The 20,762-nt window shown below is 38.8% G+C and overlaps 1 protein-coding gene and 1 long non-coding RNA gene across 3 annotated transcripts in view; one reads left to right on the plus strand and one right to left on the minus strand.

The window, feature by feature from the left end:
• Positions 1–616: 616 nt before the first annotated feature.
• DDIT4L (DNA damage inducible transcript 4 like) lies at positions 617–6,008 on the minus strand. 2 transcript variants are annotated; one of them, XM_082391018.1, is made up of 3 exons: positions 5,822–6,008; positions 4,723–4,862; positions 617–2,860 (listed from the first exon to the last, which is right to left on the minus strand). In XM_082391018.1, the coding sequence occupies exons 1-3, from the start codon at positions 5,905–5,907 to the stop codon at positions 2,370–2,372; spliced, it is 717 nt and encodes a 238-aa protein (XP_082247144.1). In that variant the 5' UTR covers positions 5,908–6,008; the 3' UTR covers positions 617–2,369. The 2 variants fall into 2 exon arrangements, with proteins under 2 accessions (XP_082247144.1, XP_082247145.1); XM_082391019.1 differs by lacking the exon at positions 5,822–6,008 and adding an exon at positions 5,152–5,322.
• A 268-nt stretch (positions 6,009–6,276) lies between these two features.
• LOC309628247 overlaps positions 6,277–20,762 on the plus strand; it is a 212,883-nt gene continuing 198,397 nt past the window's right edge. Inside the window, exon 1 of the long non-coding RNA XR_014244289.1 lies at positions 6,277–6,916. This is a non-coding gene — a long non-coding RNA (uncharacterized lncRNA). The remainder of the gene's footprint in view (positions 6,917–20,762) is intronic.

A 20,762-nucleotide genomic window follows, 5' to 3' on the forward strand; every position in this document is an offset into this window, starting at 1 on the left:
GGTCATTTATCCATAAAATGGAGATGACAATGGTCTCATCTCATAGGGCTGTTATGAGGAGTAAATGAGATGGTTTATGTAAAGCACCTAGAAGAGTGCCTAGACGTAGCAAGTCTTATTAAATGTGGGTTAGGTAGTGTGAGAAATCTGAGCTAATGACAAATTCGAGGAGACAGAAAAGATAGGTGGACAAGGTTAAAAATTCAAATTGATGAATAATTGTGGAATTATAAAGATATGTTGCTCTAATAGAATATTCTGGTAAAAATTAAAATGTATACTAATCTTACAATCTGATGTATTTGCATTTGGCCATTAGGAAAACTACAGAAAAAGCCTTTACACAATGAGTATTTTTTTCAAAGGCAGTTGCCAAAGGAGCTCAAATTATTGTCTTCCAGTGAAAAATATTATCGTATTTGAAAAATTATGAAGCAAATGACTCTTTATTGATACACAAACACATGCAATATACAATTGGAATATTATAATGAAGGGTACAAATAGCCTTTGTCAGAAAGGAGATAATTGTTCTGTCACCTTCCCTCAAATATTGTCAAATATATTTTAGGGTGATCATTGCATAAACTCAGAAAAGACAAAGAGGACAAGAGAATTAAAAATATATGATGCTTTATTGTCAAAAATAGACAAACTTTAATTTCCTTTAACAGGAATATTAACTTAAGAGTCTCTATAAGTCACCACTATTTTGTGAGTGTAAAAGACAAGAGGGTCAAAGACAACTGTTAGTGGAAAAAGGACAACAGTTCTACATCCATGCCAGAGACTCCTCGCCCACACAATTACAGTGACCTTCAGAGCCCTGGACAATAATAGACATGCAAAACAACTCGACTTATCCTGGCCCAGTCCTGTAAGATTGGCTTTGTGGTATCTTTCCAAGCATTTGAAGAGTTCAATTTGTTAGAACACTTGCTGATTTGAATAGTGAAGTTTTAGGTCATTTATGGGAACAGGATCACACCTGCTTTTGAATTACACCAGGATGAAGCCATGGTCCCTACAACCCTGGCCTCAGGTATGTAAGGTGGTGCTAAGGAGACCTGAATAAGCTCCTTATCCATGACCTACAGCAAGGATGTGAAGGTCTTCCTGGATGAACATGATAATGTGTAGGTTATGTTCTCTCATTAACATAAAAAGAAAAAGATCTAGCTAGTTGGAACAAGAGAAAAATAAGGCCTTTATTTTTCCCTAGGGACAGGTATCCAAGGATGAAGAAAGCTGGGTGTGTGCACTGGTTATCTAGATCATGACTTTCATTCTCTAGTCTGTACTATAAACCAGATACCCATGGTCAAAGGAGACTTTGTAAATAGACCCATCTTAATAATTAAAAGTGGTAGTGTGCAGCTATCTCCTTTGAAGATTCAGGTTAAGGCGAGTTCCTTTAGTTTTCAGGAGAGGCCAAGGATGAGATAACACTGACAGGATGAGATGGTTCTTCTGAGATCAAGCATATGTAAAAGCAAAAAGATGCTAGATTATCAAGTGAATGAGAAAGGAACCGGAACTCACTTCCCGTCCTTATACACATTCACCATTCACTCAATGGAAAAGTAATCAACTTCATGCAAACAAATCAGCATTTTCCATTTTTCTAGCTTAAAGATAAAATTCAATACTTAAGAACTAGAAAAACTGAGCTTATATTGTACCATAAAGTTATTTAAAACAATACTGTGGTTACTGAAATGGTAGCTCAAGCTTTTGCCACCTCTTTGAAACAGAAGAGTGGAGAAGATGCAGAGAGACAGAGAAGTACGTAACTCTGTTCTTACTGTGACGTTCCTTATTCACATTTGTGTGGGGTTAAGTTTGAATTAAGCTCACCTACTTAATCCTATCCTCCTGTATAAGAACATGTGAGTAGGGGCAGGAAATGGGTGGTATGAGCTTTTGCAAGTTTTGATGGGCTAAGCATCATTCAGTTAAGATTCTGTGATTGAAAGAATCACTCTAAAAACGTACAGAAAAATAGCCATATGAAAATCAGACTAGGCAAAGTGGGTTTATACAGTCTAGTAGCAAGACTACCTGGAAAACTTGTGGAGTCAAATAAAAAACTAAAGTGGATTGCTTCTTTTTTTCTCCTTATTCCATTCCATTCCATTTTGTAAAAACTGTGATAAATGTAGACAATGTACTTCTCTTGTAGGTCATTTTTCAAAAGTCCCCAGATAAGCCCTTGAGTTGGGGTGGCCGTGAATATGAAATAGAAAGAAGATGAACTCAGTTTGGGGTTTCCTACCAAGAGCAGGCAGGGCAAACTACAATGACTTTAATGGAGCGCTGCGAAGTGTTATTACCCAGTCAGAAAAAGGACCCTTTCCAGTGCTTCCCTTTCAGCACTCTTCAATGACTGTTGTACCAATCAAGGAGTAAAGCTTTTTCTTAACAAGTCGGAATCCTGAGCTCAGGATCAGAGTTCGCCTGAGGCCAGAAGAGAAGCGACCTCGACTAAAGAAAAAATCCCTGAAGCTCATCCATGAGCAGTTCTCCTGCTTAAACACCAGGGTAAGCTCAAAGGTGGGCACCACGCTAGAATCGCACACAATCCTATCCAGCTTTTTACATACATTTTCAATTTCCAAGTTCACGTGCATAACGCAGCCCCGTAGGCCGCAGGGCTCCGTGGAGGAGAGCCGCAGGACGTCTTGAGCAATCCTCTGGGTCAGTTTCTCAGGAACAAGGACTTTCGAGCAACCGAGTTTGGTGTGCTTTGATTTGGACAGACAGTTCTCCAGCATTTTAACCAAGCTCTGGCAAGTCGTCTCCTCAAATATCACCTCGTTGAGGTTGGGTTCAGGAACAACATAATCCCAGTAGTCAAAATCTGTGGAAAATGGAAGTTTAAGATTAAAAAAAAAAAAAATCCAGGAGCAGAAAAAACATACCGAGATATAGCAACATTGTTTGTTTCTATCTGTTACAGCTACTTGTTCTAATATTTGTTTGGAAGTCAGCTGATCTCTCTCTGCTCTTAACTCGCTGGGTAATAAAGCAAATCATTTAACTTGAGACTGAAAGTTCACCTATGAAATAAAAGTTTTGATAAATAAGGTGGGTAGGCTATAACCATTTTTTAATAAATTTATATGTGTACACACACACACAATCTGACTATGCATCACAAATCTATTTATGGTTATCTTAGAATACTAGTGATTTTCTTTTCTTTCTTGCTCCCTGATTTGCTTATGGGGATTTTCTAATTTTCTTTTACAGAGACTATGCATTAGTTCTGGAATAAAAATGTTAATAATTTTTTTTGACTAAGGATTATTACCTTCTAACTCTAAGAATACATTCACTTACTATCGTAAAAAACAGATTTTTTGCTATTGTCCTTTAGTGATGAACTTAAAATGAACTTTGAACTATACTAAACATCAATTAAATTTGTGTTTTCTTTGTAAGTCTTTACTGTAATGACCTGTAGATCCCAATTTTAGCTTCAACCTCTTCGATTAAAAATTGCTCAAAGAGAAGACCTCTGAGGTTCACATGGATATTTATAACTGGCTGGGTAGTTTTTTGTAGCCAAACAAAACAAAATAGTCCTAGGAAAACAAAATTAGATTTGCTCAAAGGAAAGGAGATAGCTCTGCATTTGGTCACCTACGTTCCAAATTAATCCTACCACTTGGCAGGATGCCTCACCACACACAGTCAACTGAGCAAGCACAGGCAGATGCCCTGTGGGCTCCCCACCCTAAGCCTACTGCACTTCATTGGCTACTGCATTTTCCTCTCTCCACATCACGCATAAACTTAGATCATTGCTTTTTTTTTTAAAACTAATTGAAACAAATGCCCTCCAAATTATAAGGCTCCATATTTTATCTATGTTGAAAATAGAGAATTTTAGAGCTTTGGCCTATAAAACTAGATCATCAACCACTTTGCCTTCTAAATGAGGAAGGCCCAAAGATCTTAAGCAATTGGTGCCCACAGCTCCTTAGTGGCAGAGCAGTGTATTACTTTAGAAACTCCTGTTTAAAATTGCAAATGACAATATGTCCAGCATCACTGCTGTTTTAAAGTTTCCTTTTGGCCTTAAAAAATGAAATAATGGGTATATCCACAAATAGAATACTACTCAGCAACAAAAAGGAACACATACTTATAGAAGCAACAGCGTGGATCTCAAAATCATTAGGCTGTGGGAAAGGAACCACATACAAAAGAGTACATATTACATGCTCCATCTGCATGCAACCCTAGAGGTAAAAGTAATCTATAGCGACAAAAAGCAGATCAGTGTTTCCCTGGGGACGGGAGAGGTAGAGTGGGGAATTGATGGCAAAGGGGTACATGGGACTTTGAGGGCAGAAGGTGATGGTAGTGGTTACACAGGTGAATACACTTGTTAAAACACACATAATTGTACACTTAAAATTCACCATAACTTCACAACTACCATGTAGGGTAGGGATCTGTACAGTTTTTAATCCCGAAGAGTGTATTAGCCGCAGACTAGATGGATGCAGCCCTTGGGATTTTATCTTTTGCTTCTTTTGTTTCTCACCATCATGGACAGAAGATGCTAACAGTTTGGAAAGGAGTCTCTCTCAGATGGATTTTGTGGCACCTCCAACATTCAAGGAGCGGGTCGACCCTGCACGCCCGCCCATCCCATCTATCCAGGGGCTGCGACCTTTGGAGGGAAGAGAGGTAGGCGGCTGGGAAACTCACCATTTAGTAGGTTCCCCGGGTGGAAGCCACGGTCCAGCAACTCCGAAATGCTAGCCGGGTTCTTACTGCTCAAACTGCTCGTTGCAACCATGGTCAACGGCTCTGTTTCCCTCGCGGGGCGGAACGGCCTTTCCGGGGCGCTAGAAAAAGGAGGCAAGAAGGACAGATTTGCAAAAGCAAGGAAGACGTGCAGAGGCTCCTAAAATGCCGAGTCCCCGGAGCGAACAAGCCGAAGCATTCCTTTTCCAAAGGGGAGGAACCGGCCTCTGCAACTCAGGTTCACAAAACTCCGGGAGCGCAGACGCCAGCAGTCACAACCTGAAACTAATTCAAAGTTAGCAAAACTTGGAGCCGGCTTGCCCCGCGGAGCTCACCCCCGCGCCCGGAGCACCGGAGCCCCCAGGCCCCGCGCCTCCCACCCAGGCTCACTTGCTGGGAGTTCGCCGGGGCCGACGCGCTCGCTGGCCAAAACCCTGCGGGTAAACCGAGGCAGGCACCGTCTTCAGGCGGCCCCTCCCTCGGGGGCTTAGGGACCTGCGGACCCAAGCGGCAATCGGCACCCCGCTCGCCCCCAGCCCACCCCGCCCCAGCTCCACTAAGCTGCCTCGCCTCTGGGGCGGCGGGCGTTTTATAGGCCCAGCCTCCTCACCCTGCCCCGGCCCGCCCACCTGCGCCGCCCCGCCCCGGCCCCGGGCCCCGCCTCTCCAGGGTCCGGTTGCATCGCAACCCCGATACTTCCAGCAGCCCTAGGCCAGCCGCTGGGAGTTGAGGCTAAGTTTGCGGTAGCGTTGACACCTGCTGTTTCCTGGGTGGGCCGCGGGTCCCCGTGAGTGCAACTCCGGGGGCACGACTCGCCCAAAACTGACCGCTCCCCTCCGCCACCAGCCAGGATTCTTTGGCGCGATCTCTCCCCTAGCGTGCGCGTACACACTCACACTCCTGATGCCCTTGTTGACTTTCTGTCCCGGGCAGCGGGAAGCTTTCGGCCTTTTGTCTGTTACCGTGACCTGAGGCTTTGCTCTGTCAGACTGACCACTTTGCTTAAATCTGTGTAGATATTCAATGGGCATCATTTCTGCGCTTAGTTCTGGCCTCTCACCGAGTCAGCTCGACTCCGCGTCCCGTCCCAGGGTCTCTGTATCCTCCTCTCCCGCACGCGCTCCGCTCTAGTTTGCCTTCCCGCATCCGAGGCTCTCCAGCCTCGGGTCTTCGCTGCACCCCCGGCACCCTTCGTACTGCTTCATCTATGACTAATGCGTTTTCACCGCGAGAAGGGTGAGCCTGGTACCCTTCTAATTAGACCTGGCTCCAGAGCGCCGGCAGCTTGAATGAAGGGGAGTTTGCCAAGAAACTAAACAAAACCATTAGTGGGATTTTAGCTGCTTCCACCATCCTCCCGGGCTCTGGGAGCAGTTGTCATTCGCAAAGGCAGCAGTTCCTGGCGAGCCCCGTTAGCGGGAGGAACTTGGTCTTGGGCGGTCTTGAAGGGGCTCGGGGCAATGAAGATACAAGTACAGTGTTTTATATCCTGCCAGGGATATAATCCCTGTGAAGCTTGATGCGCAGTCCTGAACCTGAGCCCACAGAGGGACAGAGGAGCGGCTCAGGGTCAACATGCTCGCCCAACCCACCAGCAAGAAGCCAAACATTATGTGTTCATCCACTGTGCCTAAGCCACACTGTTCCCGCTTTGGTGTGCCGGTAGAGATGATCTGGTCAGAGGGAGCTTTCCCAAAGACGGTGGTGGGTCAGGAGAGGAGAGGCAGGGGAGACCTGGGGGGAGAAGAGTTTCTACAAGTAGGAGGTTCTAGTGTTGGCTCCCAATCCTTTAGGAGTCTGTGTACAAGGATCTGCAGGTTAGGGCCTTGAGAAGCAGTTTCAGCTGTCCAGGCTAAGAACTCTTAGTAAGAAAAACAACCACAGAAGGGGTGAGGAAGCTGTGATAAACAGATCCGTGGGAGGACACTGGGAGGCAGAGCTGCAGAAATTAAAACCAGCTTGACGGTCCATTTTTAACTCAACTCAGGCAGCTGCACTGCCTGAAGGTCAGGGGAGCCAAGGAAGGAGATGTGATAGGCTGGTCTTTGAAAGCAGATTTCCACCTCTACTTCGACAATGGAAGAGGGGAAAATAAGCCCATTTAAGCCAATTAAAAAGCCATTTCAGCGGCAGATGTGTTCGGGACCAATGGATGGTCAGTCGGGTATGGCAGCTGCCTGGCAGCTGGGGGCGGGGGCAGGCCACAGAGTCTCCTTGTTTGGGTGGCAGTGCTAGTGAGGCTGCCTCCTACCTGCATCCAAGGAGAGTGGTTAGGATTAATATAGTAAGTGATCTGAACCTATACCAGTGAAGCAATTACCCATTTCAATTTCCTTAGGGTACTTAGGCATAACTCATAAACTAAGTACTCCCAAAAGGCCAGAAAGATTATTGGAACTTCTAGAATGTAGCAGTTACTCTCGGCTCACCTGAGTAACTGAAATTTTGCAAAGCCCTTGGAGATTTTACTGCAGAAAATAATTTTACTTATTATGAAAGACTTTGAATAATATCATTCTTTTTGACTGAATGGGCCTTGCTCTGAGGAATTATAGGGCATAAGTAATGACTGATATAGAAAGTGTACCTGGGATAATTAGTGGAGATTGTCCTTTTTTATCTTCTTAAAAGGGTAAAAAAAATCCTTTCTATCATTGGTTTGCATCTTTACAGGGTTAAATAAACAGAGCTGATTTTTCAAAAGGAACTATAGGACAGAATTAGGAGAAACTAAGTGCCATAATAGTCTTGTCAAAAGATGACACACTTAGTCTATTAGAGTTTTTAATGTTGTGGATACAGTTAATTATTTGTAACCGAAAGTTCATCACATTGGTGTACCCCAGGTGTTTATCAGGTGCAGTGATGAAGTATGTTTCATTGCTGTACCCCTCTAATTATCCTCTCTAATTAATACTGTAAAGGTAGTTTATAAGGCTGCTTACTGGAAATAATAGTTGTATATGAAGAGAAAATCTAATTGATTAAATAATTTTATTGCCTTTCATACACCAGTGTACTATAACACACTACCAAAACCATGAACAAGGACTTTAACTTAAGCATGCTTGCTTTTCTATTACTATGATTTACTCATCCACCTTCCTAAAAAAAAGGGGAATAGCAGTAACAAATGGCAACAGTATGTTCATCTGATGTATACACCAATAAATTCCATGCTCCCTCATGTATAAATATAGTGTTTATAATATCATTGCTTACATAAAGTGCAAATTCAGAATACCAGGGATTTTGCAAAAAACAAAAGACAATATGATGCTTTGGTATACTGTTATAAGAAATACTTGTGTCTTCTGCATTTGTGATTTAGAGTGTTGAATATTTATTACATGTTTTGCCAGCCATTTTTCTCTCTTTATCCAGTATGTGCTATTGTTCCTGAGCTCTTATTAACACATTTACATTCAGTGCATTGCTTATTTCATTTCATAAACTATGACACCAGAGGAAAAAATGACTGGGTTTCTTAATCTGTACAGTGGATTCAGGGAGGATTTACAGGATATGGAAGTTGATCTGTACAATATCCAAGGTCCCTTAGCAAGCTTATAGGGTTGTTGTGAGGATTAAAAGAGAAACCCTTATAATCAATGCTAAATATTATCTTTTTTAATATACAAATCTGAGATCTTTGAGTGCACTCTGGCTTCCCTTAGTTGTGCTAAATTTGTAAATCTAATACTCATGTGAGCCTTAGAACAGGGCCTGATACCTAGCAAGTACTTAATGAGTGATAGTTACTGTTATTGGTATTATTGTTGTTCTGATATTGTAGTTTTCTGGTTCAATGAAAGCTAGAGGGGCTAAATGGAGTTAGAGAAGTATTGCTAAAGTAGAACACAATTTATGGTCTTTCCTGTTTGTAGGAAATCTGGAAAATATTTGCCACTGGTTAGGAAGGACTTTTTTATTAGAATATGCATAACTGTGTTGGGGAGCAGGAAGGAGAGCTCCCAATTATATGTAAGAAAATAATGTGGGTAAAAAGTTATCTTGATTAATCTTTATTAATCTGGAAAATGGTTTTCTGGAAAAAAGTAAAATTTACAGACATTTAAAATCATTGACTGTAGAACCACCCAATTGTTTCAAGATAGGTATGACATTCGGCTGAGATACTTCATCATTATTTTTATTTGTCTTTGAAGATGTTCCACCCAATAAAATTTCCATTTAGTCATTAAGTATGCAATGTGAGTTATTCTATGGAATGTTAAGGGATTTTCCATTACATAAAGAACGTGGAGACTTATTTTGTATAAGACAAAAAAAAGTCTAGTATAAAGTAATATGTAATATCTGCTGCTGGCTAAAAGCTGAGAGAATTTTCCAGTAGCAGAAGGCATTGCCTCTCTAAATTCAAGCAGAGAAATGGTTACCATAGTGACTTATCTCTTAAAATAGTTGTATGATTTTTTCTCTTTATAAACAATGCTATGTATTATCTCCTTTTAAATAAAGAAAGCTGATAAGTTTAAATGCACACAGTCTGCTTTTCCTTAATTATGCAAAGGTTTCTAATTCAGGTGCCTGCATAAGAGAATGTCAGCCAAGAACGTGGAGTAGGTCCTTAACATTTTTCTAGGGATACGTTTTGCAAGCCCCAAATTTGAGAATACCATAATGACATACCATTTCTCTGGAATTCTTATGTGCATGAAGATAAGAGGAAAATAAAGCCATGTGTTCATGTAGGTGCTGCTCCTTCATTGTTCCCCCTTCCTGTGGCAGCCTAGTGTCTTGTTCTGGTGGATGAGCTTTGCACAGCTTTTGTCATTCACATTGGTGTCCCAGAAAAATTACAGTTTGCTTCATGACATAAATTTGTGGGGTGGTACCAGAAGAGAATTAAATCCAAGAATGCCTGGTGTAGACTAGATGGGGGATTCTGCAGAGTAGTCTTTAGAATGGGTCTGATCCCCATCCTGCAGATGTCAAGCATATTAAGATTAAAAAGCGTTGGGGCTTCCCTGGTGGCGCAGTGGTTGAGAGTCTGCCTGCCAATGCAGGGGACACGGGTTCGAGCCCTGGTCTGGGAGGATCCCGCATGCGGCGGAGCGGCTAGGCCCGTGAGCCACAATTACTGAGCCTGCGCGTCTGGAGCCTGTGCTCCACAACGAGAGGCCGCAATAGTGAGGGGCCCACGCACCGCGATGAAGAGTGGCCCCCGCTTGCCGCAGCTAGAGAAAGCCCTCGCACAGAAACGAAGGCCCAACACAGCCATAAATAAAGAAATAATTTAAAAAAAAAACAAAAAACTTAAGGTGGTTTAAAAAAAAAAAAAAAAAAAAAAGCGTGACAAAGTCACAGAGAGATTCCATTTTTTAATCTTTATGCGGTAGTAGTTAGATCTGTGGACTGTGGAGCCTAGGTGCGTACCCCAGCGATGACACGAACTAGCTGTATAGACTTTGATAAGGTCCTTAACATTTCTGTGAATCCATTTCTGTCTTTTTTTTTTAAATTTATTTATGGCTGTGTTGGGTCTTCGTTTCTATGCGAGGGCTTTCTCTAGTTGCGGCAAGCGGGGGCCACTCTTCATCGCGGTGCGCGGGCCTCTTCACTATCGCGGGCTCCCTTGTTGCGGAGCACAGGCTCCAGACGCGCAGGCTCAGTAGTTGTGGCACACGGGCCTAGTTGCTCCGCGGCATGTGGGATCTTCCCAGACCAGGGCTCGAACCCGTGTCCCCTGCACTGGCAGGCAGATTCTCAACCACTGCGCCACCAGGGAAGCCCCATTTCTGTCTTTAAAATGGTAATTGTAATAACTTTACCTTATGAAGGACTTTTGTGGGGATTAAATGAGTTAATACACAATGTACTCAATAAATATCAGCCGTGATTATAATGGTGAATTTTGTTCTGATTTTTTTTTTATTTTCTGGAATGATTATAAAGCATTTTATTTTTGCTCTGATTTTGAAAAATCCCAACGCCCTGGTGATATTGTTATGAAAAGGTAGCTTGGGGAGCGTTATGTGCATTCAAGGTGTGTATAAAAGTGTATCTTTGGTACACATTCATTCACTGGTTAGTTGACATCAGAAGAATTTATTGAATATTAATTATCTGCTAGGCATGGGAAATGCATGAGTCCCTGTACCCAGAGAGATTGTAGTTTAGATAGAAGTGTAGATAAATAAATACAAGATTACAATTAGTAAGCTAAGTTAGGGGAGCTACAGGGGGCTATGGTGGCACAATGATATAAGCACGAATACTTTCTGAAGGAGGATTTACAGCCTTGCTACTCACGGTGTTTCAAGGACCAGTAGCATGAACATCATTTAGGAGATTGTAAGAAATGCAGAACCTCAGTCCTCAATCCAACGGAAACAGAATCTGCTTTTAAAAGAGATTCCTAGGTGATTCAAGGGGGAAAAGTGGGGGTGGGAGGAATTGGGAAGTTGGGATTGACATATATACATTATTGATACTATGTATAAAATAGATAACTAATGAGAACATACTGTATAGCACAGGAACTCTACTTAATGCACTGTGGTGACCTAAATGGAAAGGAAATCCAAAAAAGAGGAGATAAGAAAACCATAATTCAAAAAACACATTCACCCCAATGTTCATTGCAGCACTGTTTACAATAGCCAGGACATGGAGGCAATCTATATGTCCAACAAAAGAGGAATGGATAAAGAAGATGTGGTACATATATACAATGGAATATTACTCAGCCATAAAAAGGAATGAAATTGGGTCATTTGTAGAGATGTGGATGGACCTAGAGGGTGTCATACAGAGTGAAGTAAATCAGAAAGAGAAAAGCAAATATCGCAGAGTAACACATATATGTGGAATCTAGAAAAATGGTATCGATGACCTTATTTGCAAAGCAGAAATAGAGACACAGATATAGAGAATAAATGTATGGATACCAAGGGGGAAAGGGGTGGGGTGGGAGGAATTGGGAGACTGGGATTGACATATATACATTATTGATACTATGTATAAAATGGAAAACTTATGGGAACATGCTGTATAGCACAGGGAACTCTACCTAATGCACTGTGGTAGCCTAGGTGGGAAGGGAGTCCAAAAGGGAGGGGATATCTGTGTATATGGCTGATTCATTTTGTTGCACAGTGGAGGCTAACACAACATTGTAAAGCAACCATACTCCAATAAAAATTAATTTAAAAAAGTAAAAATAAATGAAAAGATCCCTAGGTGATTCATATTGTATGAGAAGCCCTGCTTTTAATTAAAGAGAAAAAACAATAAGACCATTTAGGCATTTGTAAGACCTTTTCTGGGCCAATTAATAAAAAATATTTATTGAGTTCCTACTACATATAGGGCCTAGGCTTGATGAAAGTTGGTTCCCAGCTGGGCAAGTGTCTCTGAATTCTCCATAGCTCCCATCGGCCATCATGGCCTTGGGCTTGGCTCATAACACCATGCAGAGCTATGTGAAAAGTCTGGCTTCCTGAGAAGACTATTATAGAAAAATAAAATCGTGTTTACTAAACTTGAGACACTATCAAACCGTAAGTTGTTTTTAACCTTGATGAAATGGAAGCCAGTTAATGTAACATAAGGAATGGGCTTTCATTGCAAAATGTATTTAAAATGATTGGTCTGTGGAATGTTGTATTTGGAAACAAAAAATTTGGAAGGAAGGGAGTAGTACAGAAAGATATATGTCTTATTACTTCCGAATGTACTGGAGAGGATAAATACAATTAGTAGTCATCTCTTGTTCTATAATCATATCATAAAATATATTTTAAAACATTGACTTGGCTTTTTGAAATATTGTGCTGTGATTGAGAACTATCTTAATAAGTGATAGAGTAATAGAGTGATAGTAATAGAGGCTCCAAATCATAAATTGCTGAAGCTGCCTTTCAGGAGATGTCAATATAGCTGTACACACACTGAAGTGCATTCAGTTGTGTGACATTACTGATGCATCCTATCAAGTTGAGCAACAAATGGCACTTCGCAAATTATTTATAGCAATACATAATTACCTTGGAAGTAGGTTTAGATGTCCATATGCTAAAGGCAAAACAGTGCTTACCTCCATATACCGAGTGGAGAAGAATACCTTAATGATTTGACTAAAGGCTGCGACTCAATCAGACTAGCCTTCAAATTCTGGCTCTGCCACAAGTAGGCATCGTGAATTTAACTTAAATCCTTCGAATCTCCGCTTCCTCGCCTGTAGTATAGAAGATTCAATGAAACAACGTATGTTAAGTTTCTGGCCACACAACTTGTACATATGAAGAGCTCAGTCAAAGGTGGCCATTTTAAACACACATGGTTTATACAAGTTTGTTCATCTAAATGCACATTCTATTGCAGTAAATAATTTGTCATGTGCTGTGTTGGGTTTTTCAGGATGTAGATTTTACTTTGCACGTAGTGGATAATAAAGAGTACACTAGCTAGAAAATTAGGAGATCTGCCCCACATGTAGCTTCTACACTGCCTTGGTCTCTGACTTGGAGACAGGATGAGTCAGCAGAATCACCTGGAAGTATTGAGAAACTAAAAAGAGATTCACCCAGGCTGGAGGAGGAGAGACTTATCTATGGATTTCAGAGCAGTAGAAACTAAGGTCTGGCTTTTTGGCAGTGTCTAGGAGGTAGCAAGACGAATGTGGGAAAGATGAAGATAAATTCTCAGAGGAGGGACTTCTGAAGCCAAGGACAAATGTGCAAAGTATAGTTTTGAAAGATCTTGATCAGTTATCCTTGTCAGGGGTCGTACAGGTTTGGGTACCCACCAATAAAGTATGAGAATTCCTGTTTCCTCATAGTCTCCCCAATATTTGTTCATTCATTTCATAACTATTTTAAGCATTTAGTATGCCTTTTTATACAGTTTTAACACGCTCTGGAAACCTATTGGCTAGGAGTTGTAATTTCTCTCATTCAAGGTAGGGAAGATATCCTAATTTTGAAAAGGGAGAAACTGTAAATGAAAAGTATTAATCATAATTCTCAGGAAAAACTAGAGGTATATCACAGTTTTCCTGATTCCCACTTTTGGAAAAAGCATTGGGGCTATATATACAATGATTATTATAACTTCACTAATTGATCAGTTCACTCAACAAAAGTATTATTATTTTTTTCCACAACTCTATTTGTATTAAATTGTCAATCAGATGTTTTTTGGTTATGTGAGGACATTGCTGTGTTTATTGAGGCCAAAGGCCCTTTATTTCTGTTAAGGAGAGAATCTGCATCAAAGAAGAGGAAAACATCTTTTTAAACATAAAACTTACAAATCACCTGTAACTTTATTTTAATGTTCAAATAATTCAATAAAATTTCCCTCTTTTAACGACTGCAAAGTCATAACTTTATTACAGCTCATAGCAGAATATTCAGTTAAATACAATTCAGTACATCAGATGTCTGTGGATGTTACTATTAAGTACAGAAGAGAACACGGGTTCAAGTGCAGCTTTGAGAAGGTTCTAGGTCTGCTCTGTCTAATTTGATAGCCACTGCACATATGTTACTATCGAGCTCTTTAAAATGTGACTAGTCCAAAGGGAGATGTATAAAATACACAACAGATTTCAAAGATTTAATAGAATATAAAGAATGCAAAACATCTCGTTAATAATTATATTGGTTACATGTTGAAATGGTAAGATTTTGATATATTGGGTTAAAGAAAATATAGTACTAAGATTAATTTCACCTACTTCTTCCTAGAATTTTTTTAACATGGCTACTAGAAAATTTAAAATGTTGTATGTGGCTTGCCGTCTTGGCTCACCTTAAGTAATATAGGATGATGCTATTCTAAATCTTTGTCACTTCACCTTAAAAAAGGAAGCCTAGTAGCTTCTTTGCATAAAAAATGAGGGTTTGAAAATTCTTTTTTAAATTGAAGTATAGTTGATTTACAATATTGTGTTAGTTTCAGGTGTACAGCAAAGTGATTCGGTTATACATATGTTTATGTTTATATTCTTTTTTTTGAGGGTTTGAAAATTCTTAAAAGTGTACTCAGTAAATGGTAACTATTAATTTTGGGGGTCAGGTTTATTGAGGTATACTTTAAATACATTAAAATCCACACTTTTTAGTGTAGCGTTCTTTGAATTTTAAACAGGTCTTACAGTCATGTAACTACTATTACCACCAAAATCAACACAAGCAACAGTTACGGCGCCACAGAATATTACCTTGTGCATATTTGTAATCAACCTCTTCCCTTAGCCCCAGCCTTAGGCGAACATGTTATACAAAAGGGGTCACATAGTCTGTAAACTTTTGAGTCTTGTTTCTTTCACTTAGCATAATGCATTTGAGATTCATCCAAGTTGTTGTATTGGTAGTTCTTTCCTTTACATTTCTGAGTACTATTCTATAGCATAGGTGTACAATACTTTGTCTACCCAATTGTCAGGTGAAGAACATTTGGGTTGTTTCCAGTTTTTGATGATTATGAGTAAACCCAGTATATGTATTTGCTTACAGATTTGTGTATGAACATACATTCATACACAGATGGATAAGTACCAAGAGAATGGAATTGCTGAGCCATATGGTAACTGTTTGTTTAATTTTATAAGAAGTTGCCAAAATGTTTCCCCAAATGGTTCCATTGTGCATTTCCCCCCCAGCAGTGTATGAGTATTCCATATGTGCCACATCTTTGCCAGAATGTGATACTGTCATCCCTCTGCTTTTTTTTTTTTTTAATTTTAGTCCTTCTAATAGGAGTGTAATAGCATCTCATTGTGGTGTTAATTTTTATTTCCTCCATGACTCATTTTGTTCAACATCTTTTCATGATCTTATTTGCCATCTGTATATCTTATTTGGTGAAATATATATTTAAATCTTTTGCGCATGTATTTTTATTGGATTTTTTCAGGCTTGAGAGTTCTTTATTATTATTGAGAATTTGAGTGTTCTTATCATTGAGAATTGAGAGTTCTTTCTGAATTCCAGATACAAGTCCGCTATCAGATAGAGGTTTTGCAAACATTTTCTACCAGTCTGAGGTTTGTGTTTTTATTTTCTTAACAGTGTGTTTTGAAGAAAAGTTTTAAATTATGATAGTGTCCAATTTGTCCATATTTTTATGAGTCATATTTTTTGTGTCATATCTAAAAATTTCTGCATAACTCAAGATTACAAATATTTTTCTCATGTTTTCTTCTAGAAATTTCATAGTTTTACATTTAAATATACGATCTACTTTGAGCTACTTTTTGTATATGATACAAGGTGTGGGTTGAAATTCTTTCTTACTTTTTTGCATTTAGATGTCCAATTGTTCTAACGCCATTTGTTGAAAAATTACAGTTTCTCAATGGTTTGCCTTTGCATCTTTACGAAAAATCAATTGACAATATACATGTCACTTTATTTTTGGTATTTATTGTATTCTATTAATCTATATGTCTGTCCTTTCACCAATATCAGAAGTCTTGGAATCAGGTAGTGTGAGTGTTCTAAATTTGTTCTCTTTCAAAATTATTTTGGCTTTCTAGTTCCTTTCTGTCTTCATATGAATTTAGAATCAGCTTATTAATTTCAAAAGAAACTGTCTTCTGGGATTTGATTAGAAATGCATTGAATCCAGCTCAGTTTGGAGAAATTTGTATCTCAGTTTTTTTGAGTTTTCCAATAATAAACATAATATAAACTCTCCATTTAATTAGGTCTGTGATTTCTTTTTATAGACATTTGTAGTTTTCAGCATATAGAAACTGCATATATTTTGTTAGATTTATACCTATTACATTTTTTATGCTATTTAAAATTTTCAAGTTCCAGTTGTTCTTTGCTAGCATATAGAAATACAGAAATACTATAAAAAATACAGAAATACGAGATACGAGAAAATTGATCTGTTCTTTAACTGTTACTGAAATTACTTATTAGTTCTACTAACTTTTAAATAAATTCTTTGGGATTTTCTCCACAGGCAATCATGCTGTCTGCAAATACAGACAGTTTTATTGCATTCATTCCAACCTATATGCTTTAATTTTATTTCTTTATTTTTCCTTTATTGCACTGACAAGAACCTCAAGTAAGATGTTGAATGTGAGTGGTGAGAGAGGATATCCTTGCCTTGCTCTCACTCTCAGAGGGAAGGATTCAGTCTTTCATTATTAACTGTGAGGTTAGCTGTAGACATTTCAGAGCTGCTCTCTATCACACTGAGGAAATTCTCTACTATTCCTTGTTTGCTAAAAGCTTTTATATGAGTGGATGTTAAATTTTGTCAAATATTTTTCTACGTCTTTTGGGATGGTTATATGATTTGCTGCTTTAATCTGTTGATATGGTGAATTATGTCTATGTATTTCAGAATGTTGAACCAGTCTTACCTTTCCTTATGATGTATTATCGTTTTCCTGTTCTTGGATTCAATTTGCTAGTATTTTACTAAGAGATGTTGCTTCAGTTTCATGAGGGATGTTTTCTGGAGTTTTCTTTTTTTCTTTCTCGTACTATCTTTATCCAGTTTGGGTATCAGGATAATATTGGCCTTATTAAATGATTCATGTAGTGCTTTCTCCTCTTGTATTTTCTGGAAGAGTTTGTGTAGAATTGGTGTTCTTTTTTAGTTTTATTTTAAATATCACATCCTTGGAGAAGACTTTCCTAACACTTGAATCTAAATTAGGTCCCCCTCTGTTATTAACTCCGTTGGTGTCTTTTTTCTTTATAGATTTTATCATAATTTATAATTATACATTTATTGGAGGTTTATTTCTTTAATGCCAGCATTCTCTTCTAAGAGGCCAGGCCCACGTCTGTGTGCTGTTCACTGTTACAGGCCCATTGTTTAGCATGGTGCCTGACACCTAATAGATATTTAATAAATATTGGCTGAATAAATACATGAATCCCTAGGATTTAATGAATGTCATTATTCATTAGTCATCATACAGTTGTGAGAATTATACCTATAATCACTTACTATGTGCTTGTGCAAACTTCCTGCAATGAACAGGAAAACACTTCAGACACATCTTAATGGGTATTAAAAAACAAAGTATTTAACAGAATTAGATAATTACAAACATAATGACTTACAATGTGGAGTTAGTATTTCCATAAATAACCTTATAATGTGAATGAACAAACTAAAATTTTGAGAAAAGTTAGAACTTACATTTAACCTTAGCATGAAACAAAGAGATTTTAGTAAAAATAAAATGGTATTTTACTTAGCTTTTACAGATTAAATATAATAAATTTAAATAAAGAATTCAATGTTATATATTTTCCTTTTTATAAAGTAAAATCAGCTAAATATACTTTGGTAAGCAAATAGGAAGCTAGAGCAGTAAGCTACATACAGAGCATAGGGTCCAGATACTGGGGTATACAAGCAGCCTTATCTGCTGAGGTTTACAGAGGAAAAAGTTCAAGGAAGCGTTTACAATTCTAGTGGCTTCCATTTTAACAAATTTTTCAACTTGTTCCCAGTTAAACAACTGCTATAAATCTGTTTCTTCCAGCAGCAATAGTAGTTTTGGGGGGTGGAAGAGAAGTGATGTCCCTGAGCAGCCAATTAAACATGTAGAAGGAACCATAAATATGTTCAAAATAAAACCAGAAACACAATTTAAATTCAAGCAGCTGTGAGTTTCCCTTGCCAGACCACTTTCATTCATTAATTCTTTCTTCGCTTGATGGGGGATGGGGGTAATATGGGGAGCAGCGTAGATACAGAACTTTTCATGGAGCTTACAGTTCAGTGGGAGAATCCAGTCAGTACATAGGAAATAGCAGCAGGTGATGTGAAGTCCTTTGATAAGGGACATGGTACAAACAGGAGGAATATTAACCTAGTTAGGGATGCGGTTATTCGATTTCCTGTTTGAACTGATATTTGAAAGATACGTAGGAACTAAGTATATGAAAGGGGGTGAGGAGTGGAATAAGTGTTCTAGGCAGAGGAATTAATACTATTGAAAACAACCAATATTTAGTGGGCACTTCCTAAGTGTTCCACATGAACAATTTCTTGTGATCTTTACAATGACCCTATGAATTGGGTGGTGTTGTTCCCAATTTAGGGCTAAGGATGAGGAATGAGGGAAACAGAGAGTTTAGAAACTTGTCTTAAGTTACACAGGTAGTAAGTGATAGAGCTAGGATTTGTATAGTGTTACTCTGTGTATGATTGGTTGCAAGAATAACTGGAGTATGTAACGCTGATGGAGGGAGGTTGTAGGTGGGGGAAGTGGGAGAATAAGTGGTGTCAGGAATGAGATTGGGAAGGATGGAGGTAAGGATCTGGTTCTGAGGGAAGGTCTTGCAAGCCATGTAAAGGAACAAATTGAGTATCACTTCAGTGTTAGCCATTTTCTCCCACAATTTACATTCCGACCTGAGCTCTTTCACCTTACTTGCTGTAGTGAAGAATATGGTCCTGACTCAGGTGACATGACTTAAGCATGACAAAGACTATATTCTAGTGGAAAATTATTTTGCTTGAGGAGAATTTTTCCACCCCTGAGCCAAATAATCAGGGAAAGCTTCCTTACGTAAATTTACAGCTTCCTAACAAACTGTTCATTGTCTATAGTTTTTTTTTGTTTGTTTTTTTTACTGAAATATATTTATTTTATTTTTGTCTTTGGGTCAGAATAATTTATTAAGAATTATTACTTTATATGCTGCTATGACACAGTGAAGTGCCCTATTCTATTGTAAGGGTATATCACAGATGATTTGTTATGAAATCTCAAGTATTACATTTTATGAGCATTTTAATTAAATAAAATAAATTAACTCAGATTCAAATTTTTTCTTACATATAACCATTACATTACAATTCTTCTTTATGAGTGGGAGAGGAAGGAGGGTTATTTTTATCATGCATCCATTGTGTAAGGAGGGTTTTTGTGTATGTAAATGACATTTGTTGAGCATATCAATGTGGATAATCAATTGGCAGGAAGCATGGTGGTCTTGAGAGTCTCTCCTTTAACTCAGGCTTGAGCTAGTGGCCACGGGAGGCTGTGCTCTTAACCCTAGCCAGCCATCTTACACCAAAGGAGCCAGGAAGGACAGTAGAGTTGCTCAACATCAATATATGACTGCTGTAGGGAAAACAGAGTAAGCACACGTGTCTTCAATGGTGGGTCAGTCATGAACTCTTTAAAAACATTAGAAAGGCATGTAGATAAAGACTTAGAACTCCTTATTAGGAAGATCTTGCTCCGAATTGATTTCTACATCAACATATTTTCAGAACATTGGGCTCATAGCTCAACATTTTTCTGAGTGGAACTGGGAATGTTTACTGACCAGCAGAATAACCTAAACTCCAATCCTTTTCTTGCTTTTGCAGCAGCAGATCAGAGATTTTATAGACCTGCATGATTATTAGATTTGCATGATTCTACTTCCTCTCATTAATAACATTTTAGATTATGCATTGCTTATAAAATGTGTCTTAGAAGATGACTTTGTATATCTACCTTTTAAAAAATAAACATACTTCAGATGGAGATTTTTCATGGGATGAAAGCTTCTTTAGACTACTTCAAAGAGTTATTGCAGTAGGCCCCTCTGGAAGGAAATGGAATTCTTGTCTTTGTGTTGGCTTGAGTCCCTGCTCTGAAGTCCTGACCTTTGTCCTGGGAATGCAGTAAATTCTAATTTTTGGTTTGCTGATTCAGGGGTAAGAAAAAAAAATCTCCTACAGTCTCACTTTGATTGTCAACCCCCTTAAATCTGGAAAAAAAGGAGAAGAAAATGTACTTTATGGAATTCTGTAAAGTGACTTCACTTTGGACAAGGAGAGAAAGAAGGAAGCCTCCTTTTATGCATTAGGCTTTCATTTAGTTCCAGGGCCACAAAAGTCAAGGCAGCATGATACCAATTGAGCTGACACATGCATTCCCTTATACACTACAGTTGCCATTTAAAAACATTAAAAGCAAAAAGTCAAAAAAAAAAAATCAATGATTGATAGTCTAACAAGACTAGTTGACTCAGCAGCTAAGTCACCAA

The sequence above is a fragment of the Balaenoptera borealis genome, assembly GCF_965194805.1.
Source record: "Balaenoptera borealis genome assembly, chromosome: 4".
In the NCBI taxonomy this organism is placed as follows: Eukaryota; Metazoa; Chordata; class Mammalia; order Artiodactyla; family Balaenopteridae; genus Balaenoptera; species Balaenoptera borealis.